This window comes from Cyprinodon tularosa, unplaced genomic scaffold (assembly GCF_016077235.1).
Source record: "Cyprinodon tularosa strain WSP-4 unplaced genomic scaffold, ASM1607723v1 ctg260, whole genome shotgun sequence".
Classification (NCBI taxonomy): domain Eukaryota; kingdom Metazoa; phylum Chordata; class Actinopteri; order Cyprinodontiformes; family Cyprinodontidae; genus Cyprinodon; species Cyprinodon tularosa.
This window is the reverse complement of record NW_024038962.1, coordinates 756,371-782,945: the sequence shown is the minus strand read 5'-3', so window position 1 is coordinate 782,945 and position 26,575 is coordinate 756,371. Positions and strand designations below refer to the sequence as shown.

Genomic DNA, 26,575 nt, shown 5'->3' with positions numbered 1-26,575 from the left:
GTCGGTTTTTCAGTCAGGAAAGTTCTTTAGACAAACCAACAAACACGGTGGCTTCTCTAAGCATCAGTATCTTGGTTAATTTGTTTAGCCTTCTCAAATAGTCCTCATTACTCGAGGAATTTGTCTCTGAAATGTGATTGGTGGGTCCCAAGCCATAAGTCAACAGTCACTCCATTTTTCAGACAGGGCTCCGACAGTCAGCCTAATTATTTTGGTTGTGACAAAGGAGCTGTCCTATAGAAACCAGGCACATCCATTCATCTGTGAAGAGATGCAGTTTTATAATGCAGCCAATAGAGATGGCAGAAATATGCTGATTTTGGTGTCAAAGCACAGCAGCCCATTAAGAAATGAGAAGCTTTAGAGCACTGCAATAACTTTTAACTTTGTCATATTATTGAAAATGTGTCGAGTAGATGCCAAGCTGTCCCTTGCAGACACATTAATATGGACACATGTTGTGAAGGCTGACAGGATAAAGAAATGTTAGCGCTATGCATTTCATTTTTTATGTTTAGAAATATACCTGTGGTTTACTATCAATACATAAGGTTATATCAGTTTGCTATTGCTTTTCTGATAATCATAATGTGTAAAATGTAAAAGGAAAACCACAAGCTACCAGCTGCACTTTTCCTACAAAACCTTTTCTTGCTGAAGCAACAGAAGAGATGAGTTCATCCATCATTTACCAGTCATTTTAACAGTAAGACATTATGGTTAGCTTCCCAGAGTCTCCTGACATCTCTAAAATCAACTTCAGCATAATGTGAATATACAAGGAAACACCATCATCCTTAGTGCCTATCTGGCCTCTGGCTGTATTTAAAATGTTATGCTACATTATTCTGGTATGCATTTGTTTGTTTTTTTAACTTCATGTCTTTATATGCCTCCTTTCACTTTTTCTTCTTTCATACTAAAACTTAACTGTTATTATTTCATATAGATTTAAGGGAAAAAAACATAATTTCAACAAAAAAAATATTTGCTTTTAGATTATTCAGTCACTTGGCTGCATGGCAGAACATTTGGAGGCACAGTTATCTTGAAATAAAAAAGTTTTTTTTTTTAAACATGTAAGAGCTTTACATAATGTCCAGCACTAGCCAATTCCTCCCACGGTTCAACAACATGCAAAATTAGTCAGTTGGTCTAACTAAATTGCCCTTAGGTTTCAGTGTGTACAGTTATGGTTTAACTTTGATGAACTGGAGACCTTTCCAGGGTTTACTCTTACCAACCAGTACTGGAGATGGACAGCCCAAACTTTTATTTTGAAATACAAGACAGATAATTTAAGCCCAGCGTACACTGTGCAATATTCCGGGCGATTTTCTAGTCATGCGAGAATCTTTCGATTGGGCCGAGTTTCAGCCTGATCATGAGTCGTGTAGTGTACAGGAGGTTACGAGCGGCGATCAGCCTCTCACGACCACGTCCTGCTCAGGAATCGTGAGGTCGGGAGAATATCAAACATGTTTGACTTTTTCCCGTCCTTCGTGGGCAAATCGCTCAGGGCACATGCGCAAACAAGGATTCTTCTTTTTCATCTTTCTCTCAGTTGTAAACACAGCAGCGTCGCAGGGCAATGACTGAAATGCAGCTCCGTCTGCAAAATTGACGGACCGCAGCAGGCATGCCTGCTCAGCCACGCCTGCTCAGCCACGTCCTTTTTCCAAATACGTCGTTGCCCTTCATTTCTAGGACCCTCAGCACAAAATTGCACAAATTGCCAAGGCAGCGCAGTTCACTATAAAGAGCTTAATATTCCCCTTCTATTTGTTTGGCTTCAGGATAGAGAGCTTCAGAGCAGCTCAATCTCACTGCGGAACTCATTCCGACGTGGTTTTTCATCGTACAGTGTGAGCAGATAGATCGCATCAGAGTGTCGGGCCAAACATAAATCGTGAGCTGCTGCTCACACTGTACGACTTAACCCTGCAGTTAGTCGTACAGTGTGAGCAGCAGATGCGTGCAACGATTGAAAAACAAAACGCACAGTGTATGGCAGGCTTTAGTCAGCAGATGCTGAGTTGTTAGAACTCCATGGAAGTATTTATCTATAGCACATATTTAAGTTGATTTAAGTTGAGAAGGTTTAGTTGGGTTCAGCGTGTGTGAGCTGTGATTGACACTCCATCAGACGCTCCTCTGGCTGTGATTGGTTGTTTTGACTCGTCCCGAATTATTCTTTCCAGAGTGATTTTTAAAAACTTACAGACTTCAGCTTTAAGACAATAGAAATAGATTTTCTACTTGTTACCCACACCAGACTTTTATTTTGTAAAACAACAATACGCTGCTGTAGTCCTTTTGCATGTCTTATCTATTTCACTGCTTGCTTTAAAAATTCTGTGCAGCAAATCAATGTGTTTTTGCATTTAATAACATATTTGTTTACTTGCTTGAGAATAAAGGCTCAGGGTGGTGCAATGAGCATCAAAGATAAAGCTAACCACTGCAAAAGTACACAGAATTTTACCGTGTGTTAGATAAAACTTAATCTATTTTTCAGTATTCAGATGTGAAACCATTAAAGAAAAACGGCATCAAAACAAAACTTCAGCTGTTTTATTAATGCAGTTTCAATAAGGAACAGTATTTATAGATTGCCCTTCTTCCCTATTCTCTTTGCACTTTTGTAATTTCAGTATAAAATCATACTTCTCACCTCATACAGTGCTATACTGTGTTATTGTGTTTGTGATCTTGTCTTATCTTTTCTATTTTGATTTTTTTTTTTTTTTCGATTTACTGTTCAGACAAGCTAAAGAATCAAAATGATCATAGTTTCATATCAAGTCAGTTAAACTTAGAGGATATGGATCTGGTCAATCAAGTATTAAAGAGGGTTGTTAATCATTTTCAATGTCAGGTTTGTTGTGTCTCTCTGTACAAGAGCATGGAGGAGATTCCAGGATATAGTCAAACACTGCACTGTAGGTGAACTCTGCAAGGCCATCAGAGGTCCTTAACCCATCAACATAGTTTAATATGTACCATGAATTTGTTTCATTGCACAAGGAAGAACAGAATGAGTAGTCCCAGAGCCCTACAAAGTGAGCTCTAGGGGACAACTGGCATTTGTCTCTGACCAAATCATTAAAAACAGATTTTCTGAGGGCCCGACATTCTCTAGTGGACCATATGCTCACTGCCTGGTACTGTCGAGCTCAACTGACTTTTTGCAGGGAACACTGCATGCGGCAGTCAGGTTAAGAAGCGACGCCCTGTTCTTTTTTACAGATGGGAGAAGATTAACTCTCAGCTCGTGGGGATAAGCTGCAATGACCGTTATGCTGCCTGCAATATTGTTCTGCATAATTGCTTTGTTGGTGGGTCAGTATTGGCCTTGGAAGACGTATCCATACAGGTGCTGGTCATAAAATTAGAATATCATGAAAAAGTAGATTGATTTCAGTAATTCCATTTAAAAAGTGAAACTTGTATATTATATTCATACATTACATACAAACTCATATATTTCAGATGTTTATTTTGTTTAATTTTGATGATTACAAATGACAACAAATGAAAATCTCAAATTCATCATATCAGAAAATTAGAATATTGTGAAAAGGTTCAAAATTGATGGCCCCTGGTGCCACACTCTAATCAGCTAATTAACTCAAACCACCTGCAAAAGCCTTTAAATGGTCTTTCAGTCTAGTTCTATAGGCTACACAATCATGGGGAAGACTGCTGACTTGACAGTTGTCCAAAAGACGACCATCGACACCTTGCACAAGGAGGGCAAGACACAAAAGGTCATCGCTAAAGAGGCTGGCTGTTCACAGAGCTCAGTGTCCAAGCACATTAATAGAGAGGCGAAGGGAAGGAAAAGATGTGGTCGAAAAAAGTGTACAAGCAAGAGAGATAACCGCACCCTGGAGAGGAATGTGAAACAAAACCCCTTCAAAAATGTGGGGGAGATTCACAAAGAGTGGACTGCAGCTGGAGTGAGTGCTTCAAGAACCACCACACACAGACGTATGAAAGACATGGGTTTCTGCTGTCGCATTCCTTGTGTCAAGCCACTCTTGAACCACAGACAGCGTCAGAAGCGTCTTGCCTGGGCTAAAGAGAAACAGGACTGGACTGCTGGTGAGTGGTCCAAAGTCATGTTCTCTGATGAAAGTAAATTTTGCATTTCCTTTGGAAATCAAGGTCCCAGAGTCTGGAGGAAAAGAAGAGAGGCACTTCATCCACGTTGCTTGAAGTCCAGTGTAAAGTTTCCACAGTCAGTGATGGTTTGGGGTGCCATGTCATCTGCTGGTGTTGGTCCATTGTGTTTTCTGAGGTCCAGGGTCAACGCAGCCACATACCAGGAAGTTTTAGAGCACTTCATGCTTCCTGCAGCTGACCAACTTTTTGGAGATGCAGATTTCATTTTCCAACAGGACTTGGCACCTGCACACAGTGCCAAAGCTACCAGTACCTGGTTGAAGGACCATGGTATCCCTGTTCTTAATTGGCCAGCAAACTCTCCTGACCTTAACCCCATAGAAAATCTATGGGGTATTGTGAAGAAGAAGATGCAATACACCAGACCCAACAATTCAGAAGAGCTAAAAGCCACTATTAGAGCAACCTGGGCTATCATAACACCTGAGCAGTGCCACAGACTGATCGACTCCATGCCACGCCGCATTGCTGCAGTAATACAGGCCAAAGGAGGCCCAACTAAATACTGAGTGCTGTACATGCTCATACTTTTCATGTTCATACTTTTCAGTTGGCCAACATTTCTATAAATCCTTTGTTTTTATTGGTCTTCAGTAATATTCTAATTTTCTGATATGATGAATTTGAGATTTTCATTTGTTGTCATTTGTAATCATCAAAATTAAACAAAATAAACATCTGAAATATATGAGTTTGTATTTAATGTTTGAATATAATATACAAGTTTCACTTTTTAAATGGAATTACTGAAATCAATCTACTTTTTCATGATATTCTAATTTTATGACCAGCACCTGTAGAGGAATACACAGACATAAAAAGGATAAACCCGCACCGTGACTGCCGTTAGGTATTTTGATGACACCCATAGACGGATTTGTAGATCCTTCGGTGGCTCTTTGGGTAATAGGTTTTTCCTGATGGATGATAATGCTCTGCCTTATCTAGCAAGAATATGCAGGCAGTTCCTGGAGGATACTATTGACTAGGCCAGAAAGTCCTGTATTAAACCCAATAGAGCATCTCTGGGGTGTAATATTTAGGTCCATTCAATATCACCAGGTAGGATCTCAGACTGTCAAAGAGTTGATCCCCGTTTAGGATCTAGTCGAAAATACTCAAGGACTCCATCAGTCAGCTCATACAGAACAAGCCTCAACACCGCCCCCTACATCTTTTGTCACAAATATTATTATCTCTTTAAGATGTTTAAGGAAATCTGAGCTTTATTCCTAAGTTTCATCAAATCTTTTCCTAGCATTCATTTTTTATTTTTTTTATTATCCAATACAGTATTGGGACGCACCCCCACCAGCCATTCCTTCTAACTGCTTATGCTGCCTATGCAGTTTCTCTGTAGTTTGTCAAGCTGCTATACATAAGGCTGGCTGTACTGCAGGTGCAGACAGGAAAATACAGAACCTGAATCTTCTCCTCCATACACATCCAGGCAGCAGCTCCATCACTTTAACATGACGGATACAGCGGCTCTTACCTGAAGAGGCCGTCTCATGTTGGAGGAACAGCTATAGATTGAACAGAATTTTAGATCGCCTTCACCTGCAAAAGCCTGTGAAGGCGGTCATAGCTTGTAAACACTCCAATGGAGCAAAAACATAGCAGTTTCTGTTGAGGGTTTGTTCCCTATCTTCCATCCATCCATCCATTTTCTAACACGCTTGCTCCCAAGTGGAGTCGCGAGGGGATGCTGGTGCCTATCTCCAGTTATCAATGGGCGAGAGGCGGGGTTCACCCTGGACAGGTCGCCAGTTGTTCCCCATCTTTTCTGTTATAATTAAGAACGGACCAATGGGTATTGTGAAGAGATTGAGAAGTTTTGAATTTGACCTACGTGACTACATGGCGCTTCTGAGGCTGCAGCAATGCTGCTGTGGAAGTAAACAAATAGACAATCCTTCTGTTCAGCCTTAACTGCTTAAGAAACTTTTTTACCAGAACATTTCGTGGTCCATGTCACAAAAGTAGCCATCATTTAAGTAAAAATCTATAAATGGTATCAAATGTGACTGGATTAGGTATGGAAAGTCAAATATTTCCTAAAATAAAAACTGGAAATATCTCCATTTGTTAGTGTAAATATTTAAATGAATATAGTTTTATCCTTAATAAATGCATATTTTTGACTTATTCAATAACTATTAAATATGTTTCTCTTGCTTCCAGAGAAGGTTACTAAAAAATGTAAGACCTCATTCAAAAATTGATTAATCAAGACTTTTTATTGACGGACTCCCACTCGTCCAGTCAAGGCTGTCAGCTGGCCTGGTTGATTTAATTATGGTACTTTTAGATGTGCAGAACGTTCTTCAGTAAATTTATGATTTTTGTCCTGCTTCCTTTCCTGTAGCTATTACTATTGTACAAATAGCAACAGCATAACTCTTTTTCTTAACACAAAATGAATCTATCTAAAGAAACATTGATAACACTTTGATTAATGCTTGGCTTATTCCTTAGATTGATCAGGGATATTGCTACATCTATAAGATCCAGAGCAGAAGTTTGCTTATTTTTTAAAGTAATTATCAAACAGATTTTGCTTTGTACTGTGTGTGGAAAAAAAACAAAAAACAAATTAGCTGCTTGGTTGAAAAGCTGGGTTATTATTGGCTACTTGTAAAGAGGTCTGTCAACTTGTTCATAAGCTATATGGAGAAGTTTGACCCAACAGGTAGAGACCCAAGCAGGTCAGTCAGCTAAGATGGACATAAAGTATAATGTAATACCACAGCTGTCTTGTCAAGGCCGATCTTACCCAAAATCTGCCATAAACCTATTCATTCTACCTGTTGAAGGCTGCACTTCAGTAGCAGCATCAAAAATCCACTCAGCTAAGCACTCTTTCAGCTGTACAGCATGTTTGCTTTCATGTTAACATGCCTCCATGTATCTGTCCCTCCCAGGAAAACAGCATATATGATCTGATGTTGGTTTCCAGCTCTATTGCAGTGTAGCAAACAGCTGTGCCACAGGCGCTCTGTTGTGAATCACTGTGAGGGCCTTTTTATTTAGGTCACATTCTTTGCCTTTAGCAACCAACAGAAGGGCTCTCCGTCTACTGCAATGAACACCTTTAGCTTGACGCAACCCTGCCAGAGTCCTACAAGATGTTTATGTCACAGATCTTACTTTTTGGGTTCATTCTCTGGTTTGTGTTTTTGAGAGTGAATGTAACCTTTCTATTTTAACTCGAACTGTAAAAGTGCAGCTTAGCTTTCTTCTCTAATTGATGTGACATAATGCTCTGTTCTACTAGTGACAATATAATTGTGTAAAAAATTTCAAAATTTTTAATTATTCTAGCAGGAAAATAACGAGCTCATTATCTTGCATTTGACCTACACCCTGTCCTCTCATTACATAAAGGTATGGCCTCCTCCCTTGTATCTCTCTTGCCCTCCCCTTTTTTTCCATACAGTCTGTCAGTACTGTATTATAAATCTCAGTAATGAATTGCATGCTGAGGCTTAGCCACTATACTGTTGGTGTGCTGCACTGGAGTGCATGGGTTTTATTTTTGTTTTGTTCCCTTTACTTGCAGTCTATTAAAAAAACATGTGGATTCAGCAACTAGCCATCATCAGAGGAGTAAGAAAGGTAGTTTAGGGGGTGCTGATGGATGCAGTGGTTTTCATGACAGTGTGAGGAAAAGGTTGTTTATTAAAGTTGCCACCTGAAGCCCAGAAGCTATTTGGTGAATCAGTTAGCCTGGCTTTTGTGTAAAATGAATGTTTATAGATAAAAGTGGTGTCTGTGAATCAACACAGAGCAAGTGTACTGTAAGCCTAAAAATAAATGCACTTTTTGACCCAGATTTTACATCCTTTTTATGATGAAAAGGCCTGGATTAAAAGCTTGAAACACTGGGTAGTGTTTGCAAGCTTTTCCGGCTAATTTAAGTCAACCAATCCTTTGCTCGGGTCTAGTGACCATGAATACAGTGTTTTTTTGTTCTTATTTTTACAGAAAGGATGATTTTGTTGGAGACAAACAAAATGATGAATGGTTAAAGCATCAATATATATCATGAACTACTTCCTCTATGTTGATATTGCACAAGACGGCGTGTTGAGCATAACTTGCGGAAGTTTGAAAGAAGCTTTACAGGGGATGTGCAGTTTGGACATCATTTATGAATTCATCAACGGAGTTTAAATTACACTGAACATGACATGTTTCTTTTGGTCTTAGTCATTTTGAAAATCTGGATTTACTGCCTGATTTTTTTTTTAGCATCAGAATAATTTCTAAGGTTTTCAGATAATGTCCTACAAAAGTGAAAATATCCAGTGAAAGACATTACTGTAGCAAAAGTACTTGTTAATGTCGGAGGACAGAGGGAGAGTGGTTTTAAAAGATAGAATCACTCAATCACTGCTTACAAAAAAGTATAAAGAAAACTACCTCTGATTGCAAATTTGGTTGAAACTGAAGACACCTAAAGTAGTAGAAGACCATACCTGTCAGGAGACGACACGTTTTTGGAAAAATTATAAATCCTAATTTTAACTGAGAGACAATGTTGGGATATTGTGTAATCAAATGGATCCAATTTACAACTGAAACTCAAAAATAGGAATATCCTAAAAAAGTAAAACTGTTATTGTCATTAACTAACAACTCTATATACAAATTCTTCACATACAGAGCAAAATACAATTTTGTGGGTTAAGGACAGGGAATCCAATATTCAGTGGTTTAGAAAAGATTATAGCATATTCATATGAAGCTGAGTAGAAGAAAGTGTTTCGTCAGCAATTATAATAAATAACCCTTAATAGGATTGTCATGAAAAATCTATCTAGAATTTTGGGGAAATTTTGATGTACGGAACAGAGGCTGGAGTCAATTTATCAAGAACTATTAGGTATAGATAAATCCTATGCTAAGATATTAGTGTTTCATTCCTTGTGTCAATTCGCTACTAATGAATAAAGACGACAGAAGAATTATACTCTGGCAGAAGAGTGAAGTAACTGGACTGCCGCTCTGTGATCCAAAGTCTTTTCAGATATTCTAGAATAAGGAAGAAAGGTAGAGAGACACAAAATCCACATTACCTGAAGTTTACACAATCAGTAATAATTTGGAGTGCCAGATCACCATGCTTTAGTCAAGAGAAACAAATTTTTTGTGTTTTTTTTTTTTGCAGATCTGCTTGAATTATTTTTCAATGTCTAAAATAGTGTAGGCAGGTATGCCAGGGTACGTCTTTATCTGCTTCTGTCTTCTTGAACCCCTGTCAGCCTCAGCAGAATGTGATCTCAATGCATTTTTTATTGCAGCAAAAGTGCTGCAGATGTTGTGATGGTTGGCTCACTTTGCATGTGCATCTAACCTAATGAGACCATAACACTGCACCCATCAACTTGGTAGCCTCGGCAGCTTTAGTAAAAACCAACAGTCATATTGTATTGCTGATTCATTCTGTGCCATTGCTGTCTTATTTACTCATTGCGTAACATATCCAGTATCATCCCTCTGTTAATGTGATCTTCTTATAAATTGTTTTGTAAATGTCATTACTACTGAAATTAGTTCATAAGAAAATCTTTTCTTTTTCCTCTGACAGTGCTAAGCTCAAAACATTTTCAACCTTTAAACTGTGAGATGGGTGACAACATGTTTTCTTAGGTATGCAGTACGCAACAAGTGGTGTGCTGCCTATATAGTTTTCACTGAGCTTATTTAGCTCCATTCACCTTCCAGTCAGTTCTTACTAGGTTGTCTTTCTCCAAAGAAAACATTCCCACTACAGAATGCTGGCACCACCATGCATTACCATGTTAGTTCAGGGTACTGTGCAGAATTGGTTTCCACTTGACATAACATCTTACACATAAAGAAAACAATTTTATTCAGCCTCATCAAATGTTGATTTATTTTAAAAAGGATTTGTTTAAAGCTTTCTGTAAACAATATGGCTTCTATAGATTTGAGAACCATTATCTCCACATTCCTCAAAGTTACAGGGATATTTCTTAATATTATCGGAAGTCATATGATTGTAATAGTGTCAGAGGTTTTGAAATATCAACTGCCTTCTTATTGGATTTTAACTAAAATAATGTGTTTTCTTATGAAGAAAGTATTTTTTTCTTTTTGATAAACAAGAGATGAACTATTCTGGCATATACTTTGTCAATTTAATTACAGCCATGGTCTGTATTATCAGGGACTTCATTGTCTTTTTTATGTTAGGTTAAATTAATAATCTGTTGGTGTGCTTGAACAGAAACACATCTCTTTGTTCCTCTTCTTCATTGGTTCATGGTAAATGCAAACGCAAATGGAAACAAAATGTAGAAGGAAGCTTGGTAACAGATATGGGTATTAGTGGCTTTGTTCTGTTGCTTCTGTATTTAGACTTCTTACATTTGAGGTTTAAAGGGAGAGAGATAAAATACTAACTAAAAAAAAAGTTCAAGATTTAAAGAACTTTTTTAAATTGAAGCAGACATATATTGTGTTGTGTTTGAAAATGTTTCAAATTTGTTCTCATTGGAGCTTAGGGCCCTGTCACATCTTGCCGATTTAACCAGCGTATGCTTGACTTCCCAGAATCTCCTAAAACGCTGGCATACACTCAGGGGCGGATTTAGGAAATTTTTGCCCCTAGGCAAAGACAGGCATGGGCCCTTTTTAAATGGGAAGACAACATATTAAACAGACCCATTATACATATACTGAATTTTTTTTATAGAATAGACATTCATTATTTGTTCTACCTTTTGTCCCTGTCTTATCTTTATCTGATGTCCTTATCTTGCTGTTTTCCTCTCTGTTTTCTTTTGTCCCTTTACTTTTCATATTGTAATATACTCAGCAGACTTTTAATGCTGTCTCAAAAGGAATGAAAGATTTTTTTTTTTCAATCACGTAGCCCATTCTCACTAAGCTAATTGCTCCTTCCTGTGTTTCCAGAAAGGCAACAGCAAAAGTAAATAACACAGTCCTTCTTTTCACTGTAGACAATTCATGGTCTGCCTATCTGTTTTCCATTTTTCAATATGAAATAATAGCTGCATTAATCATGACAGCAGACAAGAACGAGGAGAGCTGGAGGCAGGTTACGAATCTACTTGCTATGGAGAGCAGAGTTTGGTGCTTTTATATGTGGTTGCCAAAGTCTCCAGTAGCAGAAAAAAAGTCACTAGATTTGGTGCTAGGCACATTTTTGAAATAAAAGTGATAGAGGGGTCTGAAAAGTCACTAAATAAAGCTACTAAAACTACAACTTAAGCGCTAAGTTGGCAACACTGCTCTTCCCGCCGTTTGTTTTCAAATGGTTTGCTGTGTTCTGTTTGGACCTTTGGGATGAACTGATCCAATGTGGTGGACACTGAAAGGGGAGACACACTTAATAGTATAAGTGTTCTGATGGCATTTTAATGAAAAGTATATTTTATCAAAAACATAATGTGCACAAATAAGAAATAGTTGTATTAACCATACATGTAAAAAGAGTTTTATGGTGCCCCAGGAACTTGGGGCCCTAGGTAACTGCCTAGATTTGCCTAATGGTAAATCTGCCCCTGCATATGCTAAACTTTCTATGTATTCTTTTTTCAATTTTGGGTGTATACATAGCATATTCATAACGAGTCCAGAGCATATGTCCAACCACAGCCTAACTTATGCAAAATGCATGGCAGCATAATGCCCATGAAATGATGCACAGGCCAGTGTCCAGAGGGGGGCAGCGATGCACCATTAGGTGCCCGGCCTGCATAAAAAGATTTCTTTGATCACTGTATTAATCTAGCTGCTGTTTACCACCCACCAGAAAAATAGAATAAAGAAAAACAAAGAAACAAGGTTTGCAGTCACAGCAGATTCAGCATCATGTCTGCTAGGAAATTTGTTGGTCGTGGGCGTGGGCCTGAACACAGGGAGGATCCATCACTCTCACCTACTCACTCACCCTATTATGAGGATGAAGTCTAGAGGATTACTGATGGTTTCCTCCTGTGAACTCCCTCTTATACCACAACGCTGCCAATATGCCATTATACAGCAGCTGTAAGTTAGAAACACATTCGTCTGGAACACGTCAAATACGTTGATATGCGTTGGAGATAAAACATAAGTTTTGCAAAGGTCACTGATAGGTTTTGGATGAGCTAGACACCACCGCTTATGAATAACTTACATTTAACATATGTCAATGATCAGATAACTTACCTGTAACTTATGGCCCAGTAATGAGCATACGCTGGCATATGTCAGGAAATTTTGGGCATTCTCAAATTTTCCCAAAGTACTTGCTTTGTGTCGACGTGTTTCAGCATGTTTCACCATACTTCAGTATGCTCATAACTTATACAAAACATACCCATAACTTATCAAACGTATGCCAGGGTTTTTGCTAGATTTTTCGTGCATCAGGCATACGCTGTCTAAATCGGCAAGGTGTGACAGGCGCTTTAAGTAGAATGCAACTTGATTTGTTTTGCACTTACAGTATCTGTAGGTAACTAGACCTATTGTTCTTCAAGGCATTTCACCTCTCAAATGGTCAGGTGAAGGTACCTTTTGAATAAAAGGTGAAAAATCTTGAATAAACACAAGGTCTATTCTCCTGCAGTTAAGCAACAGTCATGCTATAGATTTTGAAGAATCAATATCTATATATTTATAACTCTTTTCTCTTTTTTCTCTTCCTCTTTGTTGATTTTGTTTTGTCAATGCATTTTTTTAATTTTATTTTTGTAGAGCTAGATTCGAGGCCTGTGCAGACTTTCTGCAGAAGCAGTTGGGTGCACAAGCAAGCCTCGCCACCATGACCATGAAAGGTCTGTCCAGCAGTCGCAGTCACCACACAGTGACCTGCGATCCATCTTATGACTCCATGACGCTGGGGCATGCCGACCGACGGACCTACATCCTCAAACAAGGGGATGCTCATCCTGCTGAAAACCCCTGCTATACCCAGCGGAGCGCCTTCCAGACTGAGTGCAGTGCCTATCCTGACCTGACCAGTTGCACTTTCCCTCGCAGACATTACAGTTCCCACCATGAATTGAAGGATGAATGCAGTGCCGTGGTGCCTTATACTGGGCCTACAGGGAGCTGTAAGGGAAGTGGAGTGAACAATAACCGTATCCCATCAAACTTGCTCGAGCAGTTTGAGACCCAAGCTCCATTGAGACGTGAAGGTTACCACACACTGCAATACAAGCATACAGCATTAGAGCACCAACGCAGTGACAGCCCTGGTCGAATTCGACACCTTGTTCATTCTGTGCAAAAGCTTTTCACCAAGTCCCACTCTCTGGAGGGGCCCTCAGGCTCTGGAGGAAGCGGGAATGGAAAGATGAATGGCAGCAAATCCAGTCCAGATGATCCTCCCTCATGCTCTGGCACCCTGAAGCACAGCAAGCGCAATAAGAGCAAAGACCGCTCCAAGTCAGAACCCAAAATGCGTACATCCACATCAGGGTATTGGAGCTCGGATGACACGCTTGACAGAGAAGTGTGTCTCTACCATCACCATCAGGGGGGGGGAGTAGGTTCCATGCCCTCAGGAGTCATGACAATAGGACGTCACCCGGACAAATCCCAGTCACAATACTTCATGGAGTCCTACAACACCATCAGCACCCAGTCACTCAAGACGTCGCGCAGCAACAATGACGTGAAGTGCTCAGCATGCTCGGGGGCCAGCAGTGGAGTTCTGCCATTGATGAGTGGCCTTGATGGACCAGTCCAACTTAAGAAGAGCTCATGGTCATCCACGCTGACAGTGAGCAGAGCAAGGGAGGTGTACCAAAAGGCCTCCGTCAATCTAGATAAAGCTCTTGTCAAAGCCGAGCAGGGACGCACTTGCCATTTCCTCCAGGTAGGACTGATACATCAGCCCCACCTCTTGCATGTCATGCTTCATATGTTATCTGGGACCAGTTGGTTCTCCATGTTTCAGTTTTTGCTACCCGCATGAATATGCATTTCCTTATGTATGTCTGAATGAGCTGAATGGTTGATTCATCCTGTCAGACCTTGATCATTTGTCTTTTGTTGTAGTCCTTTGTATGTTCATAAAACATTCTGAAAGAAGCATACCATGGCATCTCCTCTTTTGTGTTTGTCTGCATTTAATGTCTTTTATGTGTGAGTTCATAAGTGTTTATGCTTGGACATGTCTATGATAGAAAAATAATCTTTCATGGTAATATATCAGTAAAGATTCTCAGTCATCCAGAACATGGTTAGGCTTGAAAAGTTGCTCACCATCAAAAGTTAGAACTGAGGAAGCCTGTTGGATGAGAGGCGAAATATCCTCTGAAAGGATTAGGAAATGGAAATTTTCAAGCTGAACCCTTTGATAGTGATATATGCAACAGGCTCAAATGGTGCCTTGCACATTTTTTCCAGCATGTAGCACATGGTAGAAATTTGTACAAGTGTTAGCTGTTCTGAGTGGCACACTGCCATGTCAAACTACATTTATTTTGCTGACAAGATCCTGCTTGCTCTGGTCATACAAGCAGTCATGAGTTTGCTTATTTCACTCAGTGTGGTGCCACTGTAATTTGAGAGAGAGAGAGAGAGTTTATCAGTCAGAAGCTAAAAGAAAATTGCCCTAGTCCCTAAGCTCACTGGTCACAGAATAACACAGAGAAACATGCATAGTGACACTACAGCATTGCAGTGTCACACATATCTTCTAGACTTTAGTTTTCCAGGTTTTGAGTGCAAAAAAAGTATTCATCCCTCTGAAATGTGTCTTTAATAGGTTAAATACCCATTTTTCATCATATGCATGAAATTAATGGAAAATGAACTGATTTACATTGGAGAAACTTATAATAATTTGTGTCTTTGCATTCAGAGCCCTTCAGTCAATATTTTGTGGGCATAGCTAACTATGTTAACTGTAACTATTAGAGTATGTCCCTACTACCTTTATGCATCTAGAGTCAGATTTATTTTCCCCATTTTCCTTGCTGATATCTTGAGCTCAGTCAGATTGCAGCTCAACTAAATATACCCTAAACTTAACAATTTCATTGTACCTATGGAAATGTATTTATGGACTTTTTGCTGCTAAAAGGGAACCTCCATCACAACTGGATTAATTTTTCAGCATTTATCCTGTCCTGCTTAAAAAAAGTCTGATGCTGTCCCCACTTTGTTTTACTATAGGGACAGGGAAATAAGGGTGATATGTTAGGGTTTTATTTGTGTTTTATAGATTTCTGTTGCCATTTTCCATGGAAGTCAGATTATTTTTTGTGCTTGTGTAGCTTATCTAGAATTACCATGGCGATAGTCTTTTATTGATTGATGATCTTTTTGCTCAGTCAGTGTAGGTGGATGGCCAGATCTGGTAAGTCTACAGCTGTCTCATTATTTCAGTTTTAGAAAATATGTTTTAGATTCTAAACACTGCTTTAAATTTGACAGCATTCTTCCTTACCTATCTTGGATGTTCCTTGAATATCATCTTTATTATGATGCTGCTATTCGCTAAAGTTCTCACATGCTTTACTTTTAGGTTCTCATGTGATTCTGCTAAGATTACATGATGTACACAAGCCATATCCTTCCTAAAAAGGAACCTTAGAAGGCTGTTTTCTTAGACAAGTTTTTGATGTTTTGATTTTGGGGGTGGTGGTATTTGAGGAATGGCGGCCCAAGCCCACCACAGACCAATATGTTAAATTTATCACCTACACTTACATAAAGGGTACAGAATGCAAAAGTAGATTTTCATTTTCAAAAATTTCAAAAGCAGTGTATAATTGTACTTTGTTTCTGGAAATTTGGACTACTTTGTTCTTGTGCTATCAGTAAAATCAAGAATAAAATGACAAGATACAATAATGTTTCATGTTCAAAGGGTGTGAATACTTTTTCTAGACGTTGAATTTTATGGAGAGTAAAAATATATTCCAAAACATGTGAGAAAAAGGGCAGAAAGTGTCAGGAAACTTACAGGGTCTATGTGTGTGTGAACATTACCGTACAAGATAGAAGACGAGGAGTAAATGAGGACAGCAGAGAAAAGCATGAAAAGGGCAGAGTAGGAGAAAGCAAAAGGCAGTGTTCTGTCTGGTCATGCATTTTAACATCCTGGAAAGCCAACTGAGCCGATCAAGAAAGGATGTTGTCACTCCGAGGCAACAATTCTTCCAGACACAAAACGCTTTTTCTGTCTTCATAGTGTATCTAGGTACTTAGTAAGAGCTTTCCATGTTTACTGAAGAGGTTCGGATTTGGTTTTTGTTTTTAATACAAAACTGCACCATTCCAGCTTGTTTATAACAAAAAGGTTTAAAAGAACATCTTGCAAATGTTATATTCTGTTGAATGAAAAAAGGGGAAAAAATTATTTAAGCATGTTTTTATTTATTTGACAAATTATGTTTTACGCATTTCTTTACCTACCTTTACCTCTCTGTAGTTGCCCCTGACATTAAGCTCAGCTCTGTTTCCTAGCTATGCAGTTGTCCATTGAATCGTTCACTTTTTTCTTCACCCTGTATCTCATTTCTTTCACTTCATAGCTGGTGCCCTAAAAGCCACTCACTTTGGGAGTGCGGTGGTTGTGCTGAACAAACTCCCCTTTGTTTTTCCCCTCCTTTTTCCATCTCTGCTATCTTTGACTCACTCTCCTTTAGATTATACCAGCTAGGAGATGGGTTTTCCTTTTATTTTTTTCACCTTCATTAATGAGTGTGAAAAGCCAGGAGAGCAGGCAGAGGCCAGGGTTTACAGCAGTATTCTGTCAAAACGATTAATTTTCCCATGCTTGATATGCAGCATGCATCATGGGACAGACAAAAGAAGGCCATTGGCATTGTGAGGTTAATGGTAGGATCAAGAAAGGCTGGTTGGAATATATTCTAGTCTTGTTGGATCCTTTGTGGATCTGTTTGTGGGAATAATTTTTTTTCCTCTCTTTTTCTTTTTTCTTCTTACCTCATGTCTGCAGGTGCCTCAGGATGACTGGAGCGGCTTTTCTCCACTGGGGAAGGATGATGAGATCCCATGCCGGCGAATGCGCAGCGGCAGCTATATCAAGGCAATGGCAGAGGAGGATAGTGGTGACTCAGATTGCAGCCCGAAACCCTCGCCCAAGGTCCAAGCACGGCGAGCTAGCTACCTGAAGGCCACACAGCCTTCTCTCACAGAAATGACCACGCTCAAGTGAGTGTATGCTGAAAATGATTTTTTCATTTTTGGGGGTAATTCTTTTTTTTTCTCACACAAAATGTGTTTAAATATTAATATCCATGGGTGATGAACAGATGTTGGCATCAGCTTACAATTCGCAAGTGAAGCTGAAACAGTAAAATAAGACTAGAATAGAATAGAAGCAGCTGTAAAACATTATAACCATCACTGTTCCTAACAACCTAAATAAGTTGTTACATTCTTACTGATTTCGCACAGTTTCTACCTTCGTTAGTTAAATAACAAGCTGCTGTCATTTTGCACATCTTTGATGTTGCTGCTATAATTAAATATCCATTACTGTACAAATGTCCATAGCTGTATATTGGATATTTATTCTCCAGGTGCACAGTATTTATAATGTTAAAACATTTTACAGTACAGTATTTAATTTGTTTATTTTTTAACTCTTTACTATTATGTTATTCTTATATATTCTTATACACTTTTCTAAGCTCCACATTTAATCTTTTTGCTGCTGTAAACACCAGAATTTTACCATTGTGGTACAATAAAGAGATTTTGTATTCTATTCTATTCTAAGCTGTCGGACAAATATCTGCGCTAAAAACACTGTTTTCAAAATCTTTAAAAACGATGAAAGTTAAACACTTAAGCATTTGGCTTCCTTCCCATTTGCAAAAAAAGCTGCGCCTGAACCCCGTGGCCTCTGCCCCCCCACTGCTGCGTTTCTGGTGACGCTATCACAAGGGGTTAGCATTGATGATGTCACTAGTGTGACAGAAATCAGGAAAGTTAACAATGGAGAGCAACATGTGAGCCGCTCCCACTGCCACTAAAAGCAGATTGTTCCCTGGTTTAAACGGGTTTTTCAGCCAATGAAAAAGGGATATTATTTACAGCAGTAGTCTCCAGTGTTTTCACTCAGGTCTTGAATCAAGCTCTTGAGCCAACACCTAAGATGAATGCAAAGTCAAAGTGTTTGAATCCCACATTGGCATGATTGAATTAATAGCTTTAAATTTAGGAGAAAAAAAGGTTTTAAAAAAGGTATCTTTAATTACCAGAAATCTTGGAAAGTGTAATTTAATTTCAAAGATTATTTATTTCTTTTTATTGGCATCATAAAAAATATTTGTTTTAATGAGAATATTTTTTATTTTTTTATATGTCTTTTTTTGGCATCAAATAAATACTCTTTGATGCCATACTGAAACTATTCTAGACTTCCTGTGAAATAACACAGTGGAACGATTTTGTTTTAGTTTAAATTAAATATAAAATGTGAAAAACAAAGCCCTTTTTTCAATATAATTATACTTTATTAATCCCCGAGGGTGAATTCAGTTTCAGCACAGTCCGTCCAAGGGGGATGCAGTGTCCGAGGCCATGCTGCCGTAAAAGACGCTGTTTCTTGTTCACACTTCTTGCAATAAGTGATCATCAAATGACACAGGGGGAGTAAAACCACCAAATGCGAGAAAAAGGAGGGAAGATCAGAATGAAAAACTTTAATAAACTTACTGATATTCCGGCACTTCAGTTCGCTCAGGCTTGTCACCAATTTAAGATGTGTGTCATTTGTGTGGCAACGCCTTAATGCCCTTCTCATCACATCTGATGCAATTCACTATTCATGGTTCTCTTCATCTCCACAACCAGTGACACCTTGAACAGACCTAGCCATTATTTCCAATGGATCCCGATTTGTGTAAAGAAATTTTTTCTGAAACTAATTACACATTGCTTCATAATGAGCTACAGGTCCACAATGTTATCAGGTTCTTTTTGCTCTTAAATAAGGTTTTCTATTGAGATGTGAGATGAAACACTCAGCGTTATTGATGGGGAGTGATTTAATGAGATTGTTATGTAAGGCATTTGCTTCTCAGTGCTGCTTTTTTCCCCACAGCTTGAATTCATAAATGTTCTCAGCTATAAGTCCATCAAGGACATCTGTGATGTGACAATGTCTTGAATTACAAAGATTAAAAAGCACTGCAAAAAAATGCTTTTAACATTTTCCAAGATGCTTGAGACGTCATCTGAAGTGGCAGTATGACAAATGGGACACTCAATCAATGGTTATTGGAGAGGATCTCCTTTGTTACTTATATTTTATGTTAAATTCATGTTCATGAATCAAGCAGTCTTGTAGTCTATCAAAAAAATCAAGGATTATCCTTCAGACATGACCTCATTCCAATGAATGATCCCTTTCTCTGGCTGTATAATACATAGAGTAACCCATCCTTTCCCCACCTGCTGCTACGCACTGCTTTCAGCTGGTTGATGAAATCCTGCTACACCTTCCCCTCTTACTTTAAAACTTAAAAAATAGACTTTAATATATTTTCTACAGATTAATGCAGGATAGTGTCAGCTTTAAGCAAAAGTAACATCACCAGTCAGAGAGAGAGAGATAGAGAGAGAGGGGGAGGTGCTGTGTTATTATATTGAAGGTTATGAAGCCATAAAAAATCTCTCACTGGCCCATGCCTATGTAGTGATAGGCACTTATTTCTGTGTTGGTTATGGACAGCTGAAAATATACTTACTTTTTTTGACAATGCTGCCAACATACTTGAGTCCACTTGCAGAGTAACATTAGCTGAATGTAAATGGCATAATCTAAGCTAAAAAAAATTATTGCAAACCATATTTATTGGATACCAATAAACAAATCTAATGAATATTTTAATGCACTACTTAAGTCCTAGGGACTTGATCTTTATCTTCCAGCAAATTGAGTTTTATTATTATATACTTCACATAAATGGGTAAAGAAATGAGGACACGTCTTATTTTGACACATGGGGCTGTGACTGATTAGCTGTGTAATACTTGAAGATGAGAAAAACACAAGACCAGGACTCAGTCATTGTTTCTGGTTGCACAAACACTTGCATGCAAAGACACACAGCCTTATATAAGGACATGTTTCACAGCTTGGGGCCCCACTAATGACTTGCAGGGAATGCCATCATCATTTGATACAATCCAGCAGCACAAGCCCAAAATGCAGTGCTGCATGTTGGAGATAGAGAATGAGTCAAGAGACGCTGACAACTTGTTTTCATACTTTGTGAGTCTTTGTGAGCTTCCCCAAATCTTTTCCACTCTGCAATGGTTGAATAATCAGCTTTGTTAGTACAAATGTTGTTGAAAGGCATTCTGTGACCATTTGGTCCAGTGTATTAAATCCTATTATTTACTAAATTTTTCTTTTTTACAGAAAACTACAACTAGATATTAACTGTTTGCAAAGTGGATGATGTGAATAGAACAGTTTTACAGGCAGCTAAAGTAAAGGAAAAAAATGTATAAATATCATAGAGAGACTTTAACAAACACACTGACCAGTCATTCCTAAGTGTTACACAATGGATCCAGCTTTTAAAATTCCAAACCTGAGTTAACATTATTAGTTGTGAATTAGGAAATAGATGTGCTGAACAAAGGCATCAATAGAGCTTTGTTTCTGACTGGATTCCTCTGTTCATCATCCACACCCACATGTGAAATGGAAGTTGCTGTTATGAAAGAGTCACCTGTTTCTCTGAGGTTTGAAATACACAGGGTGACATATTTGGTTCAGTTGAAAGATATCCAATGTCTCTTGAGCCCAGAGGAATAAAGTGGGACCAGGTGTTGAGAGACAGAATCAGCACAGAAGTGTCAAATTGTAAAGTTCCTTTTAAGTCTGGTGTTGCTAGTTCTAAATACAAGTCCAATCAATTTTCAGACAAGATTCTTTTGCGTACTTGCATAAGAGTCCACTACAAAGTAATGAGAAGCATTTCAATGATATGTTGATGCACATAAATATATTACTTTCCTTTAATTAATACCATATGTATTCTTGCACTCAGATTTAACATGAATTAAGTAAGACACTACATTATCTACTCTGGTATTGTGATTTTATTTCACTAAATTATATTTTAAAAAAATCACAGAGGAATACATACTAAGAAGGGTATTTGTTTTTAAAAGTAGTCGTGAAGTACTTATTCACAATATTCATTTGATTCAGGACTGTTTTCCTCCAAAAGAATATGAAAGTAAAAATGAATGTATACACAAGAGTCAGTTTCATAATGTATCAACAATTTGTTAATAACAGAACAATTCAAATGTTAAAATAAATTCAAAATAACCTCACCCGCCATCTCAGATAAGATATAATGTTGTCATCACTCATGATGACCATGAAATCTTCCTGTGAAAATGTTTACAACACCATGGCATGTGGGTCTCTGCGAATAGCAAACATTCTCTTGTGTTCTTACTTTTACTGGGCACACACCTGCTGTCTCATCACCAACATGTGCTCAGTTTTGAAAATTATTAAATCTGCCTTTCAAAACCTCTGAAGGGTAAGAGAAGGGAAAAAAAAACGTGCAATGTATAAATTTTATCTTCAGGATTTAGCAAATATGTGTGACGAAGACACCTCTAGTTTTTCTATACGTTTATGGCATACGAACGAGGAAAGTAAGCGTCTAACTTGCCTTAACCCTCGGCCAAAGATGACCCCATAGGAGGGATTCAACACATCACAAATATGACTACTGTCTAATTTCTGCTTTTTCTGGCTACTATTGGCTATGTGATTTTTAGAAATGGACACGGATTGTATTGTATTTGACAGTTCAATAGACGTGTCAATCATTCATAAATATTTTGAGCAGACTTTAAAAAACAACCTCATTTTGTCTAATTGGCAGATCCTCTTTAATTAATATTCATTGAATGAAAATAGAAATACGTCCAGGATATGGTTAATACGGTTACATGGTTAACATGGTTTTTCACTCTTTCAAGCAAAAAAAGAAAGTTGGGATAAACATTTCTCAATGACCTAGATGTTTGACACAAGTATCCGCATTTTTGATTAGAAAATGTATTCCCCAACTAAAAGTGAAATTAGTACAACTGAATTTAGAATGCAATAAAATACCGTTTTAAAGCATGTTAAGCCGTTTGCAAATGACTTAATACATTTTTATTTTGTTTTAGTTTCAGCCCCAATACATTTATTTTGAATATTGCAAATAAGGATCAAGCTGCCCACATCGCTCATATCAGAAAAACCCAAATTCTAATACCGCTGGAAAACAAAGAAGGGTGAAAATAAAATAAACCCATGAAACAAAAGTGGGGGTGTGCAATTATTAAATTTTGTTATATATGAGTCTTATATTTGATCTATTTTCTCTGTTTAAAATGTGCCTCTCCTTTTGGAACGGTTTGTCTGGTGTAAGCTTCACACCAACCTTCACCAAATTCTTTATTTAGATTTAGAGAAAAAGGAACAGTACTGTCATTTAAGAATATATTAAATAAAATCTATATAAGAAACAACAAATAATCAAATAACTATATTGTTAGTGGGACCAAACATGAAACCTCCAGTGATGGCTGGACAACATGGAGGAACAGTTTGATTTCTAAATGTTATCCTTATTCCTGTCCTAATAGTTTATTCCTCTGATTTACCTTCGTCCTCCTATGTTCCATCCAAGGATGACTAATCTTGTTCGCTTTGCTGTGGCACCTAGGCTCTATTTTAAGGAAGAAATGCATAATTGAAGAGATCTGACCTGGAGGCAGAGAGCAGGAGCTGTAAAGTGTGTTTTCCATGTGATGTTCTTAGATAATACAATTAAAAAAAGAGACAAAATGAAAGACACTGAACATTTTATCTTTGTTTTACTTCTTATTCAAGAATGTATTCGATCTTCTATTTTGTGTGTTTTTGTGTGCTAGTATGAAATGATGGCATTATATTAATTATTATATTAATGTCCTTTGCTTGATGACTAGTTGGGCCTGTATTCAACAACCCAAACACACACAGTCATTCAGGCCCACACAAACGGGAAGCACAAACAGACACAAAGCCTGTTGAGCAATTAGTTTGAAAGCAGGTGATGGATAAAAATACACTCTGTATGTTTTCCTTAGAGAGAGAGTAGTGCCTTTTTATCAGGTTAAAGGTTGGGATGCGATGTGTTTTCAAAAGAAATTCTGTAAATCAACTTGAACTTGGAGGCAGATGTAATGACTTCCTTTTTTCAAAATGTACAGAAGTGTCTTCGTGGTTAAGAGTTTAGGAGAGTGCATTCAAGGTACCTCAAGGACAGAGCATCTGTACTTTTGAAAAAGTTTAATTTTTCTGTAGTTTTATGTTTGTTGTTTAGATAAGACTATCTACTGAATCGGTATTGCTGGATATTTTTTTACTGTATGTTGTTTACTTTATTTAAACATACAGGTAAAAGCCAGTAAATTAGAATATTTTGAAAATCTTGATTTATTTCAGTAATTGCATTCAAAAGGTGTAACTTGTACATTATATTTATTCATTGCACACAGACTGATGCATTCAAATGTTTATTTCATTTAATTTTGATGATTTGAAGTGGCAACAAATGAAAATCCAAAATTCTGTGTGTCACAAAATTAGAATATTACTTAAGGCTAATAAAAAAAAAAAGGGATTTTTAGAAATGTTGGCCAACTGAAAAGTATGAAAAATATGAGCATGTACAATACTCAATACTTGGTTGGAGCTCCTTTTGCCTCAATTACTTCATTAATGCGGCGTGGCATGGAGTCGATGAGTTTCTGGCACTGCTCAGGTGTTATGAGAGCCCAGGTTGCTCTGATAGTGGCCTTCAACTCTTCTGCGTTTTTGGGTCTGGCATTCTGCATCTTCCTTTTCACAATACCCCACAGATTTTCTATGGGGCTAAGGTCAGGGGAGTTGGCTGGCCAATTTAGAACAGAAGTACCATGGTCCGTAAACCAGGCACGGGTAGATTTTGCACTGTGTGCAGGCGCCAAGTCCTGTTGGAACCTGAAATCTCCATCTCCATAGAGCAGGTCAGCAGCAGGAAGCATGAAGTGCTCTAAAACTTGCTGGTAGACGGCTGCGTTGACCCTGGATCTCAGGAAACAGAGTGGACCGACACCAGCAGATGACATGGCACCCCAAACCATCACTGATGGTGGAAACTTTACACTAGACTTCAGGCAACATGGATCCTGTGCCTCTCCTGTCTTCCTCCAGACTCTGGGACCTCGATTTCCAAAGGAAATGCAAAATTTGCTTTCGTCAGAAAACATGACTTTGGACCACTCAGCAGCAGTCCAGCTCTTTTTTTCCTTTGCCCAAGTGAGATGCTTTTCGCGCTGTTTCTTGGTCAACAGTGGCTTGACACGAGGTATGCGGCAGTTGAAACCCATGTCTTTCAAGCGTCTCTTGGTGGTGGATCTTGAAGCACTGACTCCAGCAGCTGTCCACTCCTTGTGAACCTCCCCCAAATTTTTGAATGGGTTTTTTTTCATAATCTTGACGAGGGCGCGGTGATCCATATCGCTTGTACACTTTTTCTGACCACAGTTTTTCCTTCCCTTTGCCTCTCTATTAATGTGTTTGGACACAGAGCTCTGAGAACAGCCAGCCTCTTCAGCAATAACCTTTTGTGTCTTTCCCTCCTTGTGCAATGTGTCGATGGTCGCCTTTTGGACAGCTGTCAAATCTGAAGTCTTCCCCATGTTTGTGTCGGCTTCAGAACTGGACTGAGAGACCATTTAAAGCCCTTTGCAGGTGTTTTGAGTTAATCAGCTGATTAGTTTGTGGTACCAGGTGTCTTCAAAATTTAACCCTTACACGATATTCTAATTTTGTGACACACGGAATTTTGGATTTTCATTTGTTGCCACTTCAAATCATCAAAATTAAATGAAATAAACATTTGAATGCATCAGTCTGTGTGCAATGAATAAATATAATGTACAAGTTACACCTTTTGAATGCAATTACTGAAATAAATCAAGTTTTTCAAAATATTCTAATTAACTGGCTTTTACCTGTATATAATGTCCATTACCATTATATCCTGGAATGTTAGGACTTCTGAAAATTAAGTTTGAGGTTTGTAGCTAGAGTTATTTTAATTTCAATGTCCAATCCTGGAAAATATTTAAAAAGTTTGAAAGCAAGATGGCAAACATTGGGCAGCGGAGACGCAGCTAAAAGTAAATTAATGACATTAAACTTGAGTATTAAATGACAGCATAATTACAGAGCTGAAACAAACAGGTGATTATTCTACACAAATATGAGTAGGAAAAATATTACCGAGGAGTGAAAAAGGTGTTATAATGTTGATTTTATATAATTAATTAATGATAATTAGTGAAAATGAATCAACATCTTCAAGGGCTTTAAAGTTTTTTTTTCTGTGACTATTGACATGTATGTCCCTGAGGAGTATAGAGGGACAAAAATATATCATAGAATACATAAATGTGACTACCCTATGAAATGGATAGATGTAACATTTATTTATCTAATAATTATTGAAATATTAAGCATAGCATTGAATTATAAAACCTGTATATTAATAAATATGACAGTTAACAAATAAAAAATAAGAAATTAGTGCTAAGATAATTTGATTTTATTGAAAAATATACATATTTAATTAAAAATCAATGCAATTAATCTACTTTAAATTGATAAATAAAGATAAAATGTTGTATTCTTTGAGGTGTCGCCAGCCTGACATATTATTTTTGGGGTAACAGGCTGATATGCTTGGAAACCTCTGCTCTAAGTACCCTATTCAGTTCAAGAGAGAGACTGAATATTCAGGGTGCCCCCATTCACCTGGCTACTTTGTTGAGTTTACGCCGCTGCAGAAGAACAGGGCCGATTAGCCAAAACACGCCTCAAAAAGAAATGGAAAAGATTTTCTAGTACGACAAAAAATAAAGTAGGTCTTAAAACTATGATCAAGATGACAGAGCTGCATTTTACGTCCTTGATAAATGCATTAGACAACTTTATATCTAACCTTATCTCTTAATATAAAAACTAGAAAATGGCACCAAATTTGTTGTATTTACTGGCCGAGCTATTTGTGTTTCACCTATTTAATCTGCTCCAACTGTATTTGTAAAGATTTTACTATATATCCTTTTTTTTTTAAAAAAACATTTATGAAAATATTAGAATTTTTGGCTAAAAAATCCTTTTCAAAGTTTGGGGCAGTGAGGATGTAGACCTTATAAATTCAGAAGTGTGGGAGTGGTGGCTTGTGCTCTGAGAAGGTTGCAAGAATCCGGTTAGATCCCCAAAGCCTGCACTGTGGGTCCCTGAGCAAGACCCTTAACCCATGATTGCTCCGCAGGGGCCCAACAGTGGCAGCCC

General features: G+C 38.0%; 1 protein-coding gene across 2 annotated transcripts in view; it reads left to right on the top strand.

Annotated features, from left to right (window-relative positions):
* dlgap1b (discs, large (Drosophila) homolog-associated protein 1b) overlaps positions 1-26,575 on the top strand; it is a 136,845-nt gene that overhangs the window by 64,863 nt on the left and 45,407 nt on the right. For both annotated transcript variants that reach the window (XM_038289017.1, XM_038289018.1), the window contains exons 3-4: positions 12,925-14,050; positions 17,147-17,361. In XM_038289017.1, coding sequence (XP_038144945.1) covers positions 12,992-14,050; positions 17,147-17,361 — 1,274 coding nt within the window. In that variant the 5' untranslated portion in view covers positions 12,925-12,991. The remainder of the gene's footprint in view (positions 1-12,924; positions 14,051-17,146; positions 17,362-26,575) is intronic.